Raw genomic sequence first — 15,919 nt, forward strand, 5'->3', positions numbered from 1 at the left:
GGCATGAACAGGTGGACAGGTGTGGGTAGGTTGTTTTTTGTGGCCTAGATGAAAAACGGTGGGAAGGGGGGGGGGGGGGGGAGCCCTTTGTGCACTGGGCCTTCTGCACCCCCCTGCTCCCTGTAACAATCTGGTCCATTAATGCTGTTACTTCTTCCACAGATACTGCCTTACCTGCTGAGTGTTTCCAGCATTTTCCGTTACTATTTCTGTCCTCTGTGAAATCGCTCAGGTGATAAAAGGATACACTTTGGAGATGCCCAAAGGTGTTTCTTTCGTAAGATTGTGAAGTAAGAATCGGGAGATGTTGAAGAGAGCTTCAGGTAAGTGGGAACTAAAAGGTTCATCCTGCAAAAAAGATAAAATCAGGTAAACTTTAGGTTTTTTGCTCATATTAATTATATTTGCTGTCGCACTTTCCTTAATGGGCCCTAGAAGTGAAGGAGAAAATCAGAATAAGTATAAGTTGTAGCAGAGTAACATGAGATTTAAAGCATTCAATCAAGGATACGAATCTCCAGCACTCTGTGCATCAGAGTGCCTCAGATAGATTCATGTCGGAAAGGAAGGGGGAGGGGGTGCCTCATCCCACCCGAGAGGCTGGCAGCGTAGTGCTGAGTGGGCTGTTCCATATGTGCCGATTTCTCATTGGGAAAATTGGTGCATGCGCACTGGCCCTCCAACGCCGGCCTCCCAATTTCTTTTGCAGCCCTGCCCCCCACCCCACCCCGATCGCTGGCTACCCAATAGCCCCACCAATTGCCGCCTATCCGACACCCCACCCCGGCAATTGCTGGCCTACCCAACACCCACCACCCCGGTCTCCAGCCTACCTCACCCGCCCATCCCCAGCTCCGATTGCCCCGACTCCCTCCCCCACCGATCCCATTGCAGCATGGCAGGAGATCCGCCCCCTCCCCCCAAAAAACAATCACCCTCCCAATGGCCCCGCCCCTCCAATAGGCCCCACTCCCTTGGTACTGCCCTGGAGTCTGGTGGACAGTGCCAGGGTGCCTCCTGGGAAATGCCAGGATGCCAGGCGGGCACTGCCAGGCTGGCACTGCCCAAGGGGCACCCCCCGCCCCTGACATCCTGGGGGCATCCTCAATGGCCTCTGTTCCCACCAGTGGGGTAAACATGCCTGTTCCCCATTGGTGGGGAGCATTCAGAAACCCCGCTAATGGGAATCTCTCCTTTTGATTTGATTTGATTTATTATTGTCACATGTATTAACATACAGTGAAAAGTATTGTTTCTTGCGCGCTATGTCGACAAAGCATACCGTTCATAGAGAAGGAAATGAGAGAGCGCAGAATGTAGTGTTACAGTCATAGCTAGGTTGTAGAGAAAGATCAACTTAATGCAAGGTAAGTCCATTCAGAAGTCTGACAAGAGCAGGGAAGAAGCTGTTCTTGAGTCAGTTGGTACGTGACCTCAGACTTTTGTATCTTTTTCCCGACGGAAGAAGGTGGAAGAGAGGATGTCCGGGATGCGTGGGGTCCTTAATTATGCTAGCTGCTTTGCCGAGGCAGTGGAAAGTGTAGACAGAGTCAATGGATGGAAGGCTGGTTTGCGTGATGAATTGGGCTACATTCATGACCTTTTGTAGTTCCTTGTGGTCTTGGGCAGAGCAGGAGCCATACCAAGCTGTGATACAACCAGAAAGAATGCTTTCTATGGCGCATCTGTAAAAGTTGGTGAGAGTCGTAGCTGACATGCCAAATTTTCTTAGTCTTTTGAGAAAGTAGAGGCATTGGTGGGCTTTCTTAACTATAGTTTTGGCAAGGGGGGACCAGGACAGATGGTGATCTGGACACCTAAAAACTTGAAGCTCTTGACCCTTTCTACTTCATCCCCGTTGGTATAGATAGGGGCATGTTCTCCTTTACGCTTCCTGAAGTCGATGACTATCTCCTCCATTTTGTTGACATCAAGGCAGAGATTATTGTTGCTGCACCAGTTCACCAGATTCTCTATCTCATTCCTGTACTCTGTCTCATCATTGTTAGAGATCCGACCCACTACGGTGGTGTCATCAGCAAACTTGAAAATCCTGGCGCGGGGGGACACCAGCAGGCCCGGAGACTATCGTCCCAGACCCACTAATCATATAGAAATAGAGATTTCTATATGGCAATCAGCTCTGCGCCGATTTCCAGTATGGGGCTGATTACATCAGAAAAAAGGGCCTTGGAGACTCACGATCAGCCGGACGCAGTTGTGAGTTCCGCTACAGGCCCCTCCGCTAATGTCCCTGGCACACTGTGCTACTCGAGCAGCACAGCGGGCTGGGAGATTCCCAGCCAATATGTTGTCTATGTCAGTCCAGTTAACCCTAAATGAAAATTATTTTATAGAGGAGTTACTGCTCTTGCTTCTTTCTTCCCAGAAGGAGACGCATAGAATGGGCATGAAGCTTTTAGGAAGTTACTCGGGGTACACTTCCTCACACCCTGCTTCCTGTAAGGACTTCAATCTCTGGTCGAAAATTTTCATACAATTTCTCATCATTTGCTTTCAACAGCTTTCATTGATCAAGTGCACTCATTTGCAATGATTTTGCTATTATTTTGCATCAATTGTTCCCACTTTTGATAAACACTTGCACCCACAAGCAATCACCTGGCTATCATTCTATTCCATTTGCACTCAGAACTGGCCAGTTAACTATCATTTTCATACAGAACCATACTTATAATATCAAATGACAGTTATCAAGAATATATATACAAGCAAAATACAAGTCCAAAGATGTGCGGGTTAGGTTGATTGGCTATGCTAAAATTGCCCCTTAGTGTCCTGGGATGAGTAGATTAGAGAGATTAGCGGGTAAAATATGTAGGGATATGGGGGTAGGGCCTGGGTGGGATTGTCGGTGCAGACTCGATGGGCTGAATGGCCTCTTTCTGTACTGTAGGATTTCTATGAAAATTTTCCTAAGTCCCAAATGATTATGTATGGTGTGCAGGGTAACACTTTCCACCACCAACCCCCCCACCACCCCTCCACCTCATCCCACCACACCTCCTTTCAATCTTTCTTCCTCTTTCCTCTCTTTTCCCCTCTCTCCCACCACACCCCTTACTCCATTCCCAAACCCCTCATTCCCCTGCTCCCCTGGAGGGAGTGAAGGGGGAGTGCGGAGATTGGAGGGAATGTGGGGGAAAGTATAGAGATTGGAAGGAATGAGAAAGAGTGTGTGGAGATTGGAAAGAGTGAAGAGGAGATTGTGGAGATTGGAAGGAGTGAAAGGGAAGTGAGTGGAGATTGGAAGGAGTGAAAGGGGAGAGTGTGGAGATTGGAGGGAGTGAAGAGGAGATTGTGGAGATTGGAAGGAGTGAAAGGGAAGTGAGTGGAGATTGGAAGGAGTGAAAGGGAAGTGAGTGGAGACTGGAAGGAGTGAAAGGGAAGTGAGTGGAGACTGGAAGGAGTGAAATGGGAGAGTGTGGAGATTGGAGGGAGAGAGGGGGAGGGAATGAAGGGGAGAGTGTGGAGATTGAAGGGAGAGAGGGGGAGGGAATGAAGGAGAGAGTGTTGAGATTGAAAGGAGTGAGGGGAAGTGTTTTGAGATTGGCGGGAGTGAGAGGGAGAGTGGAATTTGGAAGGAGTGAGGGGGGAAAGTGTAAAGGCGGAAGGGAATGAAGGGGAGGGTGTGGAGATTGGAAGGAGTGAAGGGGAGTGTGTGGACATTGGAGGGAGTAAAGGGAAGAGTGTAGAGACTGAAAGGTGTGACGATACTGTGCCTTTAAGAAATGTATTTTAATCATGCTTCTCTACAGCTTTTTCAAAAGGCCGAGGTGTTTTATTGTTGCCAAAATGTCTGCAAGCGATGACTTCTAATTGTTACTGAAGCACTACAATGGACAACATGTTTATTTTAATCTGGGCTAATGTAGTGTCCTGGGGTTTTAATGATCCCTTGGGATTGCTGACTGGAGCTTGTTTTGGAGATGATTGACAGGTCAGGTGATGCATGTATGGACATTATTTTTCCACAGTAAAGTCCAGGGTTTTATTTTCATTTTTGTCAGAAGCTGTTTGGACTTGAGGCAGAACACATCATTTCTTGTTTCACTTCCTGGTGTTGGAAATCCTGCTGTCTGTGGGGTTGCTAGCTAGACAAGCAGTGTCTCTATCTCCCTCTCTCTCTCAAGGTGTGCTGAAAGTTCCAAGTTTGGGAAGCCTCAGTTGTAATCCAACATTTCCAAGGACCAATTCACAGCAGGTGTTCAAAGCAGTGAAATCCAGCATCACATGAGCATACTTGTTTTTTGTGCCAAGCCCAGTAAAGGGTGTATGTTTATAGGATGTTGTTTGGCTTGGAACATTATAGTTAGCTGTTGAGGTTTATACAATATCATGGGGCGGCAAGGTGGCACAGTGGCTAGCACTGCTACCTCACAGCGCCAGGGTCCCGGGTTCAATTCCAGCCTTGGGTCATTGACTGTGTGGAGTTTGCACATTCTCATTGTGCCTGCGTGGGTTTCCTCCCACAGTCCAAAGACGTGCAGGTTAAGTTGATTGGCCATGCTAAATTGTTTCTTCGTGTCAGGGATACTAGCAAGGTAAATACGTGGGGTTATAGGACCTGGATGGGATTGTTGTTGGTGCAGACTCAATTGGCTGAATTGTCTCCTTCTGATTCTATGTAGGGATTCTATGGTAGTTTTTTGTAATTGGTAAAAGTCATGCTTTTTAAAAAATTATATGTTTACTGTGTTCTTAAATAAACTTTGTTTAATAAAAGCTTTCCGGTGGGTTACTTGAATCATACCTGGAGTGAAACACCTTATGCTCAGCCATGCCAAATTCAAAGTGCAAAACCTTTGGTCAGGCTGACTTTGTAATACACCTTGGAGTTTCTGGCCTGGATCATAACAATGGAACGAAGGGGGAGAGTGTGAAGGCTGGAGGGAGTGAAGGGGAAAGTGTGGACGTTGGAAGAAGCGAAGGGGGGAGAATGTGGAGATTGGAGGAAGTGAGGGGGAGTGTGTGAAAATTGGAAGGAGCGAAGGGGGAGAGTGTGGAGATTGGGTGGGGTGAGGAAGTGAGTGTAAAGGCTGAAAGGGGCGTGGGAGTGTGTCTGGAATCTGCAGGGAGTGGAGTGGGGGCATAATGGGCGTGGATGGTGGTTAAGGAAGTGTGCGTGTGTTGGGGGGGTGGGGGGGGTGGACTTTAGATCTGGATACTTGGGGAGTATGTGCGTGGAAAATGCGAAGTGATGCATTTTGGTAGAAATAATGTAGGGAGGAGCTATACGATAAATGGCAGAACCATAAAGGGTGTAGATACGCAGAGGGACCTGGGTGTGCAAGTCCACAGATCCTTGAAAGTGACGTCACAGGTGGAGAAGGTGGTGAAGAAGGCATATGGCATGCTTGCCTTTATAGGACGGAGCATAGAGTATAAAAGTTGCAGATGTATAGAACGTTGGTTCGGCCGCATTTGGAATATTGCGTCCAGTTCTGGTCGCCACACTACCAGAAGGACGTGGAGGCTTTGGAGAGAATACAGAGGAGGTTTATCAGGATGTTGCCTGGTATGGAGGGGCTTAGTTATGAGGAGAGATTGGGTAAACTGGGGCTGTTCTCCCTGGAAAGACGGAGGATGAGGGGAGACTTAATAGAGGTGTATAAAATTATGAAAGGCGTAGATAGGGTGAACGGTGGGAAGCTTTTCCCCAGGTCGGTGGTGACGTTCACGAGGGGTCATAGGTTCAAGGTGAAGGGGGGGAGGTTTAACACAGATATCAGAAGGACATATTTTACACAGAGGGTGATGGGGGCTTGGAATGCGCTGCCAGGAAAGGTGGTGGAGGCGGACACACTGGGAACGTTTAAGTCTTATCTAGATAGCCATATGAATGGAGTGGGAATGGAGGGATACAAAAGAATGGTCTAGTTTGGACCAGGGAGCGGCACGGGCTTGGAGGGCCGAAGGGCTGCAGGGCCTGTTCCTGTGCTGTATTGTTCTTTGTTTGTAAAGATTAGCAGTCCACAGACTTTTATTATTCATTGTTGCTGGCTAGACCAGCATCTATTGCCCATCCCTATTTGTCCTTGAGAAGATGGTAATGAGCTGCCTTCTTGAACTGTCCCTGAGGTGTAGGTACACCCACAGTGTTGTTAGGAGGGAGTTCCAGGATTTTGTTCCAGCAACATTAAGGGAACAGCGATGTATTTCCAAGTGAGGATGGTGAGTGACTTGAAGTGGAACCTCCAAAGTGGTGGTGTTCCCTTTTACATCAAGCTTGTCCAACCATTTCAACATTTTCTCACTCAAGGGGCTGATAAGCACATTTCGCAAAGATACTCACTCACTATTCCCCCCCCACTCACTCATTGCCCCCCCTGCACACTCACTCACTGCCCCCACGCGCACACACTCACGGCCCCCCACGCACACACACTCACGGCCCCCCACGCACACACACTCACGGCCCCCCACGCACACACACTCACGGCCCCCCACGCACACACACTCACGGCCCCCCATGCACACACACTCACGGCACCCCACGCACACACACTCACGGCCCCCCACGCACACACACTCACGGACCCCCACGCACACACACTCACGGCCCCCCACGCACACACACTCACGGCCCCCCACGCACACACACTCACGGCCCCCCACGCACACACACTCACGGCCCCCACGCGCACACACTCACGGCCCCCCACGCACACACACTCACGGCCCCCCACGCACACACACTCACTGCCCCCACGCGCACACACTCACGGCCCCCCACGCACACACACTCACGGCCCCCCATGCACACACACTCACGGCACCCCACGCACACACACTCACGGCCCCCCACGCACACACACTCACGGCCCCCCATGCACACACACTCACGGCCCCCCACGCACACTCTCTCACGGCCCCCCACGCACACACACTCACGGCCCCCCACGCACACACACTCACGGCCCCCCACGCACACACACTCACGGCCCCCCATGCACACACACTCACGGCCCCACACACACACGCACTCTCTCACGGCCCCCCACACGCACTCTCTCACGGCCCCCCACACGCACTCTCTCACGGCCCCCCACGCGCACTCTCTCACTACGCCCCACACACACTCTCACTACCCCCCACACACACTCTCTCCCTACCCACCACACACACTCTCTCCCTACCCCCCACACACACTCTCTCCCTACCCCCCACACACACTCTCTCACTACCCCCCACACACACTCTCTCACTACTCCCCACACAGTCACTCAACCCCCCTCACACCCTCCACACACTCCTCATACTCTCCATTCCCCCTTCCCCTCCTCATACTCTCCTTCATACATTCTCCAGTTGCTCACTCACTCAGACTTGGGAGCTCCCTGGCACCATCATTCCCTACACTCAGCTCCCCAGGCCCCGCTCGTCGGTTCCCTGATCCTCAACTCCCGAACTCACCGCCACTTGTGTTTGCTACTCCTCCAATCATAGATCATTGCTCCCCCACATTTGTTGATCAGCAGTAAACATGGGAGAAGACATGTGATTGGAGGAGTAGCTCCATGCAGATTCTTCCATTCAAACTTACTTGTTTGACTGGCATTTTGTAAACTAGCTTCAGGGGCTGCATAGAGGTGCTTCGTGGGCTGCATTTGGCTGACAAGCCATACATTGGACAAGCCTGTTCTGGACGGTAGTAGTCATGGGTTTGCAAGGTGCTGCCTAAAAACTGACTCACAATAAATCTTAGAAAGCAGATATGAGAGAGAATCGTATTCTTGGAAAGTCCTTCTGAGCACTTTCTTACCGTGTATCTCTGGATTGAGTGGTATGCATGGTAGAGTTCTGCCAAGTGCTGGAAATGGTGAAACATTTTAAGCATCTCTAGTTGTTTCTCTGCATTTTCTGTTGAACATATGCAAATAGTTTTTAAAAATCATATTGTCCAATTAAATATAAACAAACTAAATTTCATACAGATGTTAACTGTTAAAATTTACATCAGAATGATCAATAATATCAGTGGTCTTACCTCGAGATATATCCAGGCATTGCATAGACAACATCCAATAATAATAGGCAGCATCATTGAACCGACTTTCCAAAACTGCATTGTGGGTCAGCTGTTCCAGAACCTTCACAGCTTCATCTTGTCGACCAGCCTGATGAAATGCTGTGAGCAAAGCAAAGGAACCCAAAACATCATGAGAAATCTAGCGAACGTAGAGATCTTTTATAATATAAACGTAATTAGCAAGCTGTTCACTGCTGCCCTGAAAATTGTCAGAATGTGCCAAACCTTTTGGTGTCCTCCAGTACTGATCCCATTGCAATTCTGGGGCAGCATTAGGATTGCGCCAGCAGTTGGACATGGTAACAGAGGCATATCTTCAGTGCATATCTTTCTATTTCATTGCTAAATTTAGTGTTTTCCCATCATAGGGTGGGAAACGATTCAGTCCTCAGACCGCTTCTCTGTCCCTCTTCCCTAGGGAGCCCTGCACATGGAGGATTGCATGCTTTATCTCTCTCAATGTCACAGTTTCCACTCCTGTGTGATTCCAACTGAACCTGGGATACAGGAACGCTCAGAGTAGGCAGCTTCACCCCATGCCTTTATTCGAGGGTGATCCTCAGACATTACCCACGTTGTAAGAGGTAAAGAAAGAAGGAAGTTACAATGTCATATTTGAGTGAATGGAAGTTCTGTAATATCCGAGCTATATTAGGGGGTTTGGGTTTTAAACAAAAAGAAAAGATGTGGTTTGTACAGGTAGATTCAAAGCCAACATGCAACAGGTTTGGGACAGCATGGTGGCACAGTGGTTAGTACTGCTGCCTCACACCGCCAGGGACTCAGTTTCAATTCTGGCCTTGGGTCACTGTCTGTGTGGAGTTTGCACATTTTCCCTGTGTTTGCGTGGGTTTCCTCCGGGTGCTCCGGTTTCCTCCCAGTACAAAGATGCGTGGGTTAGGTTGACTAGCCTTGCCAAATTGCCCTTTAGTGTCAGGGGGACTAGCAAGAGTAAATAGGGATTAAGGGATAGGGCCTGGGTAGATTTGTGGTCGGTACAGACGTGATGGGCCAAATGGCCTCCTTCTGCACTGTAGGGATTCTATGATTTTATTCTAGGTTTATTGTAAGAGCTGTTGCCTGTACAGAATACAAACTGAAACTAAAAGCAGGAGCCTCTGAAACACCCTAATGACAAACATCACTATCAAGCCATGTGACTTGCTCTTAAAGCAATTATCCAACTACATAAATATATAACAAGTTCCATCCTTCATATGACCGACAGGAAAGTCTCAGTGTTAATGTCCTTGCCCATTTCCAGTCAGGTTCATTGGACACTGACAGCATATCCAAGGAAGTTCAGAGTCAAAACCAGACACTGATTTTAAGCTGTGTTTTCAAACATTTCCAGGCAAGCAGCAGAACAATTTCTCATGTGCAAACTTCCACAGAAGAATTTGCTCACAAACGGCTATTTTACTCATCATAGAAAAATACAGCATCAGTGAGTGCAGATTTGTTTCATATTTCTTTTCTTACCCGAACATGGCTGAGCCCTGACTTTACCCAATCAGACCTAATTAATTCTCACCTTTTTGGGCTTCTTCAAACTGGTCATTTTCTGCCAGCCACTGTGCATACGGCACATACACAGCATCCTTGAATTCTGGGTGCCTAGCCACCAAAGTGAAGGCCTGAGTAGAAAAAAGCCAAAAACCCATATAAGGAGGAACAGAGCATTATCCATCATTAGGTGTTGTACTAAGTGGTCCAACAGCACACACCAGGATGCTTATCAAGAGTTGTGATGTGGAGATGCTAGCAGCGCTCCGAAAGCTTGTGGCTTGTGCTACCAAATAAACCTGTTGGACTTTAACCTGGTGTTGTGAGACCTCTTACTATCAAGAGTTGGACATTGCTTAGCACTGCCCTGATCGGTTACTTAAGGAAGGCTGAAGCAGCACATGGGTAAAGATAGGGGTCCAGCTCTGACAAAGGGTCATCCAGACTCAAAATGTTGGCTCTATTCTCTCCCCACAGATGCTGTCAGACCTGCTAAGATTTTCTGTTTTTGTTTCAGGTTCCAGTATCCACAGTATTTTGCTTTTATTATAAAGATAGGGGTTTCTGAGCGAGGGAATCAGCAGGGCTGTGTGTTGTATATATTAATGAGTTCGACTTAAATATGGGAGGCATGATTGAGAAATTTGCAGATGACATAAAACTGGCTTTGTAGTTGATGGTGAAGAGGATAGCTGTTGACTACAGAATGATGTTCATGGCTTGGTTGAGTGGGCAGAGAAGTGGCAAATAGAATTCAATCTGCAAAGGTGTCAGGTAGTGCATTTGGGAGGGCAAACAAAGCAAGGGGAATACTCAATAAATGGGAAGATATTGAAAGGGGTTGAGGAAGTGAGAGACCTTGGAGTAAATGTCCATAGGTCCTTGAAGGAGCAGGACAGGTGGACAAGGTGTTATGGTGGAATTAAAGTGATGGACACAAAATGGTTACCTGACACACAAAATGGTTACCTGGGAAGGGACATTAAAAGGCACTGGCTTTTGGCACAGACAGTTACACAAAAAGTTAAAATCTGCAGTATCTGAATTGCTGCAGGAAGCTGGTCAGAGCTTGAGGCACTTTAGATAAGAGCAGACCCAGAACAATGAGTCTGATAATAAGGTCAGCCACAAATGGGGACATAAATACATAAATGTAACAAGATCAGCCACTGAATGTATAGATCGAAACCAGTCATTGATAGAGGACATAACTGCATAAATGTATCCATTCTATGAACAACGATATGTTAACTGTCCATGTCCGTACCTGTCTGCTTGTAACAATGTGTTAACTATGGATGTCCGTATCTGTCTACTCAACTTGTAACGATGTGTTAACAGCTAATGTCCGTACTGCCTATTGTCTAAAAGCTATAAAAATGATCAACTACCATTGTGTAGTTGAGAAGGTAGCTGCCAAGTACTGCGGAGTACCAGTGCTTTCTCCCAAAGCTTTGTCTGAAATAAAACTGTATTATTGAAACCTCCAAGTCTGACTCTGAAGTGGTAAATTTCCCACAACAAAGGTGATCAAGAATGCACAGGGAATGCTTTCCTTTATTGGGTGAGGTATTGAATACAAAAGCAGGCATGATGGAACCTTATAAAATGTTGATTAGGCCACAACTGGGATTTTGGTGTAGTTCTGGTCACCAAATTACAGGAAGGATGTAATTGCTCTGGAGTGAGCAAGAATTTGCCAAGGCTTGAAAATTGCAGCTAAGAGGATAAATTGGATAGACTAGGGTTTTCCTTAGAACAGAGGAGGCTGAGAGAGGAATCTGATTGAGGTGTACAAACTTCTGATGAGCCTAGACAGGATTGGCAGTAAAGATCTGTTTCCCCTAGCTGAGGGGTCAGTTACCAGGTGGCATAGATTGAATGTGATTGGTAGAAGGATTAGAGAGGATGGGCAGCTAATTTCTTTTTTGGTTGGTGCAGGTACAATAGGCTGACTGGCTTCTTCTGCCCTGTATCTTTTCTATGATTCTATGGCTATAGCACATATGAAAGTTGTCACACTTAATGGGAAAAAGATCAACTAATATCACTCATCTTATCCGACCAGCTGAAATCCTGAATAATTGTGGATCAACAATATCAATAATGGCGGAGGAATAAGCCAATGTCCCAACAAAATGGAAAAAATTGCTTTGGGGGATGGAGTTGTCTGCATCTACACTATAACTGAACCCATGAGGTTTCCCTGCGAACTTTTACTTTTTAAATGTGCTCATGATTTCACTAGAAATATTGAACAGAGTAAATCTTCTTAAAGCTTATCTATAACCTGGCTACGTCAAGTGACCAGGTCAATTCTTCCCCCAAAATTCCTTAACTTCAACCTCAGAAGAGGCCTTCCTTTGGCACTTGTGTAATATTTCCATTCCTTGCACCAGCCAACCAAATGTTGTCTGATTCAGATCAAATTTATAAATGATTTTGTTTTATGCCCAAAACTTTGCAGAACTAATATAAGGCTATCCAGATTTTCTCACAACTTTTGTTTTTTTTTAAAGACTACAGATTCCTATTATTTTATTATTAATGTAATCTCTTTTCACAACAACATGAACAAAGTCAGTGGTGAGCACTGGTAAAAGCACTAGTAGCTTGTAATCCCATAACAATCATACATCTATGTTACAAACATACAGGTCTGCCTTGGAGAAACTATTTAACCCATGTTGTGCCGACTCATGCAATTGATTTTCAACATGGCCAGTTTGCAAACATCCTTACCTCCTCCCAGTGCCTGGTCTCCACATGCAGCAGGACTTGAGCCTCGAGGTCTCCCATTTTCATGTACGTTTCTGCAGCGTATCCAGGATGCTGCAGTTTCTTTAAAAAATAGGCACATTTTGACAGGGGTTCCCGCTGGGCCTTGTCCAGTTTTCGAGCTACATCAATTAACCTGTGCAAGTAAACAAACAGTTTACCATTCTGGTTCGTGGTATTTTGGTACACACTATGAAAAAGATATGCACATGTGCCTGTGTTCCTTCATGGTGTGGTCCACAATTATCTGTATTGTTATATGATATGATCAGTATGTATCTGTGTGGGTTTGACGTTTGGTCACTGTGTGTCTGTGTTTGAGGTTTGGATTGTGTGTGTGTGTGTGTGAGATTTGGACTGTGTGTGTGTGTTTTTGATGTTTGAACAGTGTGTGTGTCTGCTGATTTGAGGTTTTGTCAGTGTGTGTCTGTATGGGTTTGAATTTGGACAGTGTGTGTCTGTGCATGTTTGAGGTTTTGTCAGTGTGTGTCTGTATGGGTTTGAATTTGGACAGTGTGTGTCTGTATGGGTTTGAATTTGGACAGTGTGTGTCTGCATGTTTGAGATTTGGACAATGTGTGTCTGTTGGTTTGAGGTTTGGAAGTGTGTGTGTCTTGTGGGTTTGAGGTTTGGTCAGTGTGTGTCTGTGTGTAAAGGCAAAATACTGTGGATGCTGGAATCTGAAACAAAAACAGAAAGTGCTGGAAATCTCAACAGGTTTGACAGCATCTGTGGAGAGACTCGTAAATTTGGTTCTATTCTCTCTCCAGATGCTGTCAGACTTGCTGAGATTTTCAGCATTTTCTGTTTTTGTGTGTGTGTGTGTGTGTGTTTTTGAGGTTTGGACAGTGTGCATGTCTGTCTCACTCACAACTATTAAAAGGATGCTGAAGAAATTTTCAGCACAACGAGTAGGCACCAATGAATTGAGGTGTTTCTGAATCAGTGCTTTTTTCAAACTCATTCACAGAAGGTGGGCATCACTGGCTAGACCAGCATTTATCGCCCATCCCATTTGCCCTTCCGAAGGTGGTGGTGAGCTGCTTTCCTGAACCGCTGCAATCCATGTGGTGTAGGTACACATGATGTGGAGATGCCGGCGTTGGACTGGGGTAAACACAGTAAGAAGTCTTACAACACCAGGTTAAAATCCAACAGGTTTATTTGGTAGCAAACGCCACACAAGCTTTCGGAGCGCTGCTCCTTCGTCAGGATCTCCCACTCCACCTGACGAAGGAGCAGCGCTCCAAATGCTAGTGGCGTTTGCTACCAAATAAACCTGTTGGACTTTAACCTGGTGTTGTTAGACTTCTTACTGTGTAGGTACACGCACAGTGCCGTTAGGAGGGAGTTCCAAGATTTTGACCCAGTGACAGTGAAGGAATGACGATATATTTCCACGTCAGGATGGTGAGTGACTTGAAGGGAAACCTCCAGGTGATGGTGTTCCCATGTGTCTGCTGCCCCTTGTCCTTCTGAATGGTTGGGGTCATATGTTTGGCAGGTGCTGTCTAAGGAGCTTTGATGAGTCCCTGCAGTGCATCTTGTAGACGGTATACAATGTTGCCACTGTCCGTCAGTGGTGGAGGGATTGAATTTTTGTAGAAGGGGTAGTAATCAAGTGGGATGCATTGTCCTGGATGGTGTCCAGCTTCTTGAGTGCCATCCAGGCAAGTGGAGAGTATTCCATCACATTCCTGACTTGTGCTTTATAGATGGTGGACAGGCTTTGGGGAGGCAGGAGGTGAGTTACCCATCACAGGATTCCTAGCCTCTGACCTGTTCTGATAACCACAGTATTTATATGGCAGGTCCAGTTCAGTTTCTGGTCAATGGTAACCCCCAGGACGTTGACATTGGGGGGCATTCAGCGATGGTAATACCATTGAATGTCAAAGGGAGATAGTTAGATTCTCTCTTTGAAGATGGTAATTGTCTGGGACTTGTGTGGCACAAATGTCATTTACCACTTGTCAGCCCAAGCCTAGATATTGTCCAGGTCTTGTTGCATTTGGGCATGGACATCTTCAGTATCTGAGGAGTCGTGAATGGTACTGAACATTGTGCAATCATCTGCAAACATTCCCACTTCTGATCTTATGATGGAAGGAATGTTATTGATGAAGCAGCTGAAGATGGTTAGGCCTAGGACACTACCCTGAGGAACTCCTGCAGTGATGTCCTGGAGTTGAGATGATTGATTTTCAACCATCACAAACATCTTCCTTTGTGTTAGATATTAATCCAATCTGTGAAGAGTTTTTCTCTGAATCCCACAAACTTCAGTTCTGCGAGGTCTAATGCCACACTTGGCCAAATGCTGCCTTAATGTTGCTCTCACCTCACCTCTGGAGTCACCTCTTTGGTCCATGTTTGAACCAAGTTTGGAATGAAGTCAGGAGCTGAGCGGCCCTGGTGGAACTCAAACTGAGCATTAGTAATAAGGTTATTGCTGAATAAGTGTAGGAGAGAATGCCAGGTGTAGCACCAGGCATGCTTAAAAATAACCTTCCAAACAGGTGTATCTCCAATATACGGCTACTGAACAGCAGACACAGCATGAATGTAGAGCTATGTGAACCCACAAACCAATAAACCAGATCCCCCAAAGTTCTGCAGTCCTGTTACATCCAGTGGTGAATGTTGTGGGCAACTATTCAACTAACTGGAGATGGAGGCTCCACAAATATCCCCATCCTCAGTGATGGGAATATCAGTCCAGCCTGTCAGTGCAAAAGGCAAGGCTGAATTATTTGCAACCATCTTCAATCAGAAGTGCTGAATGGATCATCCATCTCAGCCTCCTCCAGAGGTTCCCAGCATCACTGATGTCAGTTTTCAGCCAATTCAATTCCACGTGTATGATATCAATAAATAACTCAAGACACTTGATACCGCAAAGCCTGTTGGCCCTGACAATAATCTGCCATAGTGTGGAGCACTTGTGCTCCTGAACTAGCTGCACCCCGAAGCAGGTTGTTCCACTAGAGCTGCAACACTGGCATCTATCCGGCAATAAAAATTGCCCTGGCTTGTCTTGTATAGAAAAAGCAGGACAAATCCAACCCAGTGAATTACCACCCCTTCAGTCTACTCTCAATCATCAGTCAAGCGTTTGACAAAGTCCCTCATGGTAGGTTGGTGCAAAAGGTTGGATCTCATGGGATAAAGGAGGAGGTGGCTGGATGGGTGGAGAACTGGCTTGGTCACAGAAGACAGAGGGTGGTAGTGGAAGGGTCTTTTTCCGGCTGGATGCCTGTGACGAGTGGTGTTCCGCAGGGCTCTGTATTGGGACCTCTGCTGTTTGTGATTTATATAAACGATCTGGAGGAAGGTGTAACTGGGGTGATCAGTAAGTTTGCAGACGACACGAAAATGGCTGGACTTGCAGATAGTGAGGAACATTGTCAGAGGCTACAGAAGGATATAGATAGGCTGGAAATTTGGGCAAAGAAATGGCAGTGGAGTTCAATCCAGATAAATGCGAAGTGAAGCATTTTGGTAGAACTAATGTGGGGGGAGCTATACGATAAATGGCAGAACCATAAAGGGTGTAGATACGCAAAGGGACCTGGGTGTGCA

General features: G+C 46.7%; 1 protein-coding gene across 1 annotated transcript in view; it reads right to left on the reverse strand.

The window, feature by feature from the left end:
* Positions 1 to 15,919, reverse strand: part of ift122 (intraflagellar transport 122 homolog (Chlamydomonas)) — a 232,907-nt gene that overhangs the window by 43,322 nt on the left and 173,666 nt on the right. Inside the window, exons 19-23 of the mRNA XM_078210139.1 lie at positions 12,302 to 12,473; positions 9,588 to 9,690; positions 8,012 to 8,152; positions 7,787 to 7,884; positions 248 to 348 (exon numbers count right to left, since the gene is read on the reverse strand). Coding sequence (XP_078066265.1) covers positions 248 to 348; positions 7,787 to 7,884; positions 8,012 to 8,152; positions 9,588 to 9,690; positions 12,302 to 12,473 — 615 coding nt within the window. The remainder of the gene's footprint in view (positions 1 to 247; positions 349 to 7,786; positions 7,885 to 8,011; positions 8,153 to 9,587; positions 9,691 to 12,301; positions 12,474 to 15,919) is intronic.

Source organism: Mustelus asterias, chromosome 3 (assembly GCF_964213995.1).
Source record: "Mustelus asterias chromosome 3, sMusAst1.hap1.1, whole genome shotgun sequence".
NCBI classification, from domain to species: domain Eukaryota; kingdom Metazoa; phylum Chordata; class Chondrichthyes; order Carcharhiniformes; family Triakidae; genus Mustelus; species Mustelus asterias.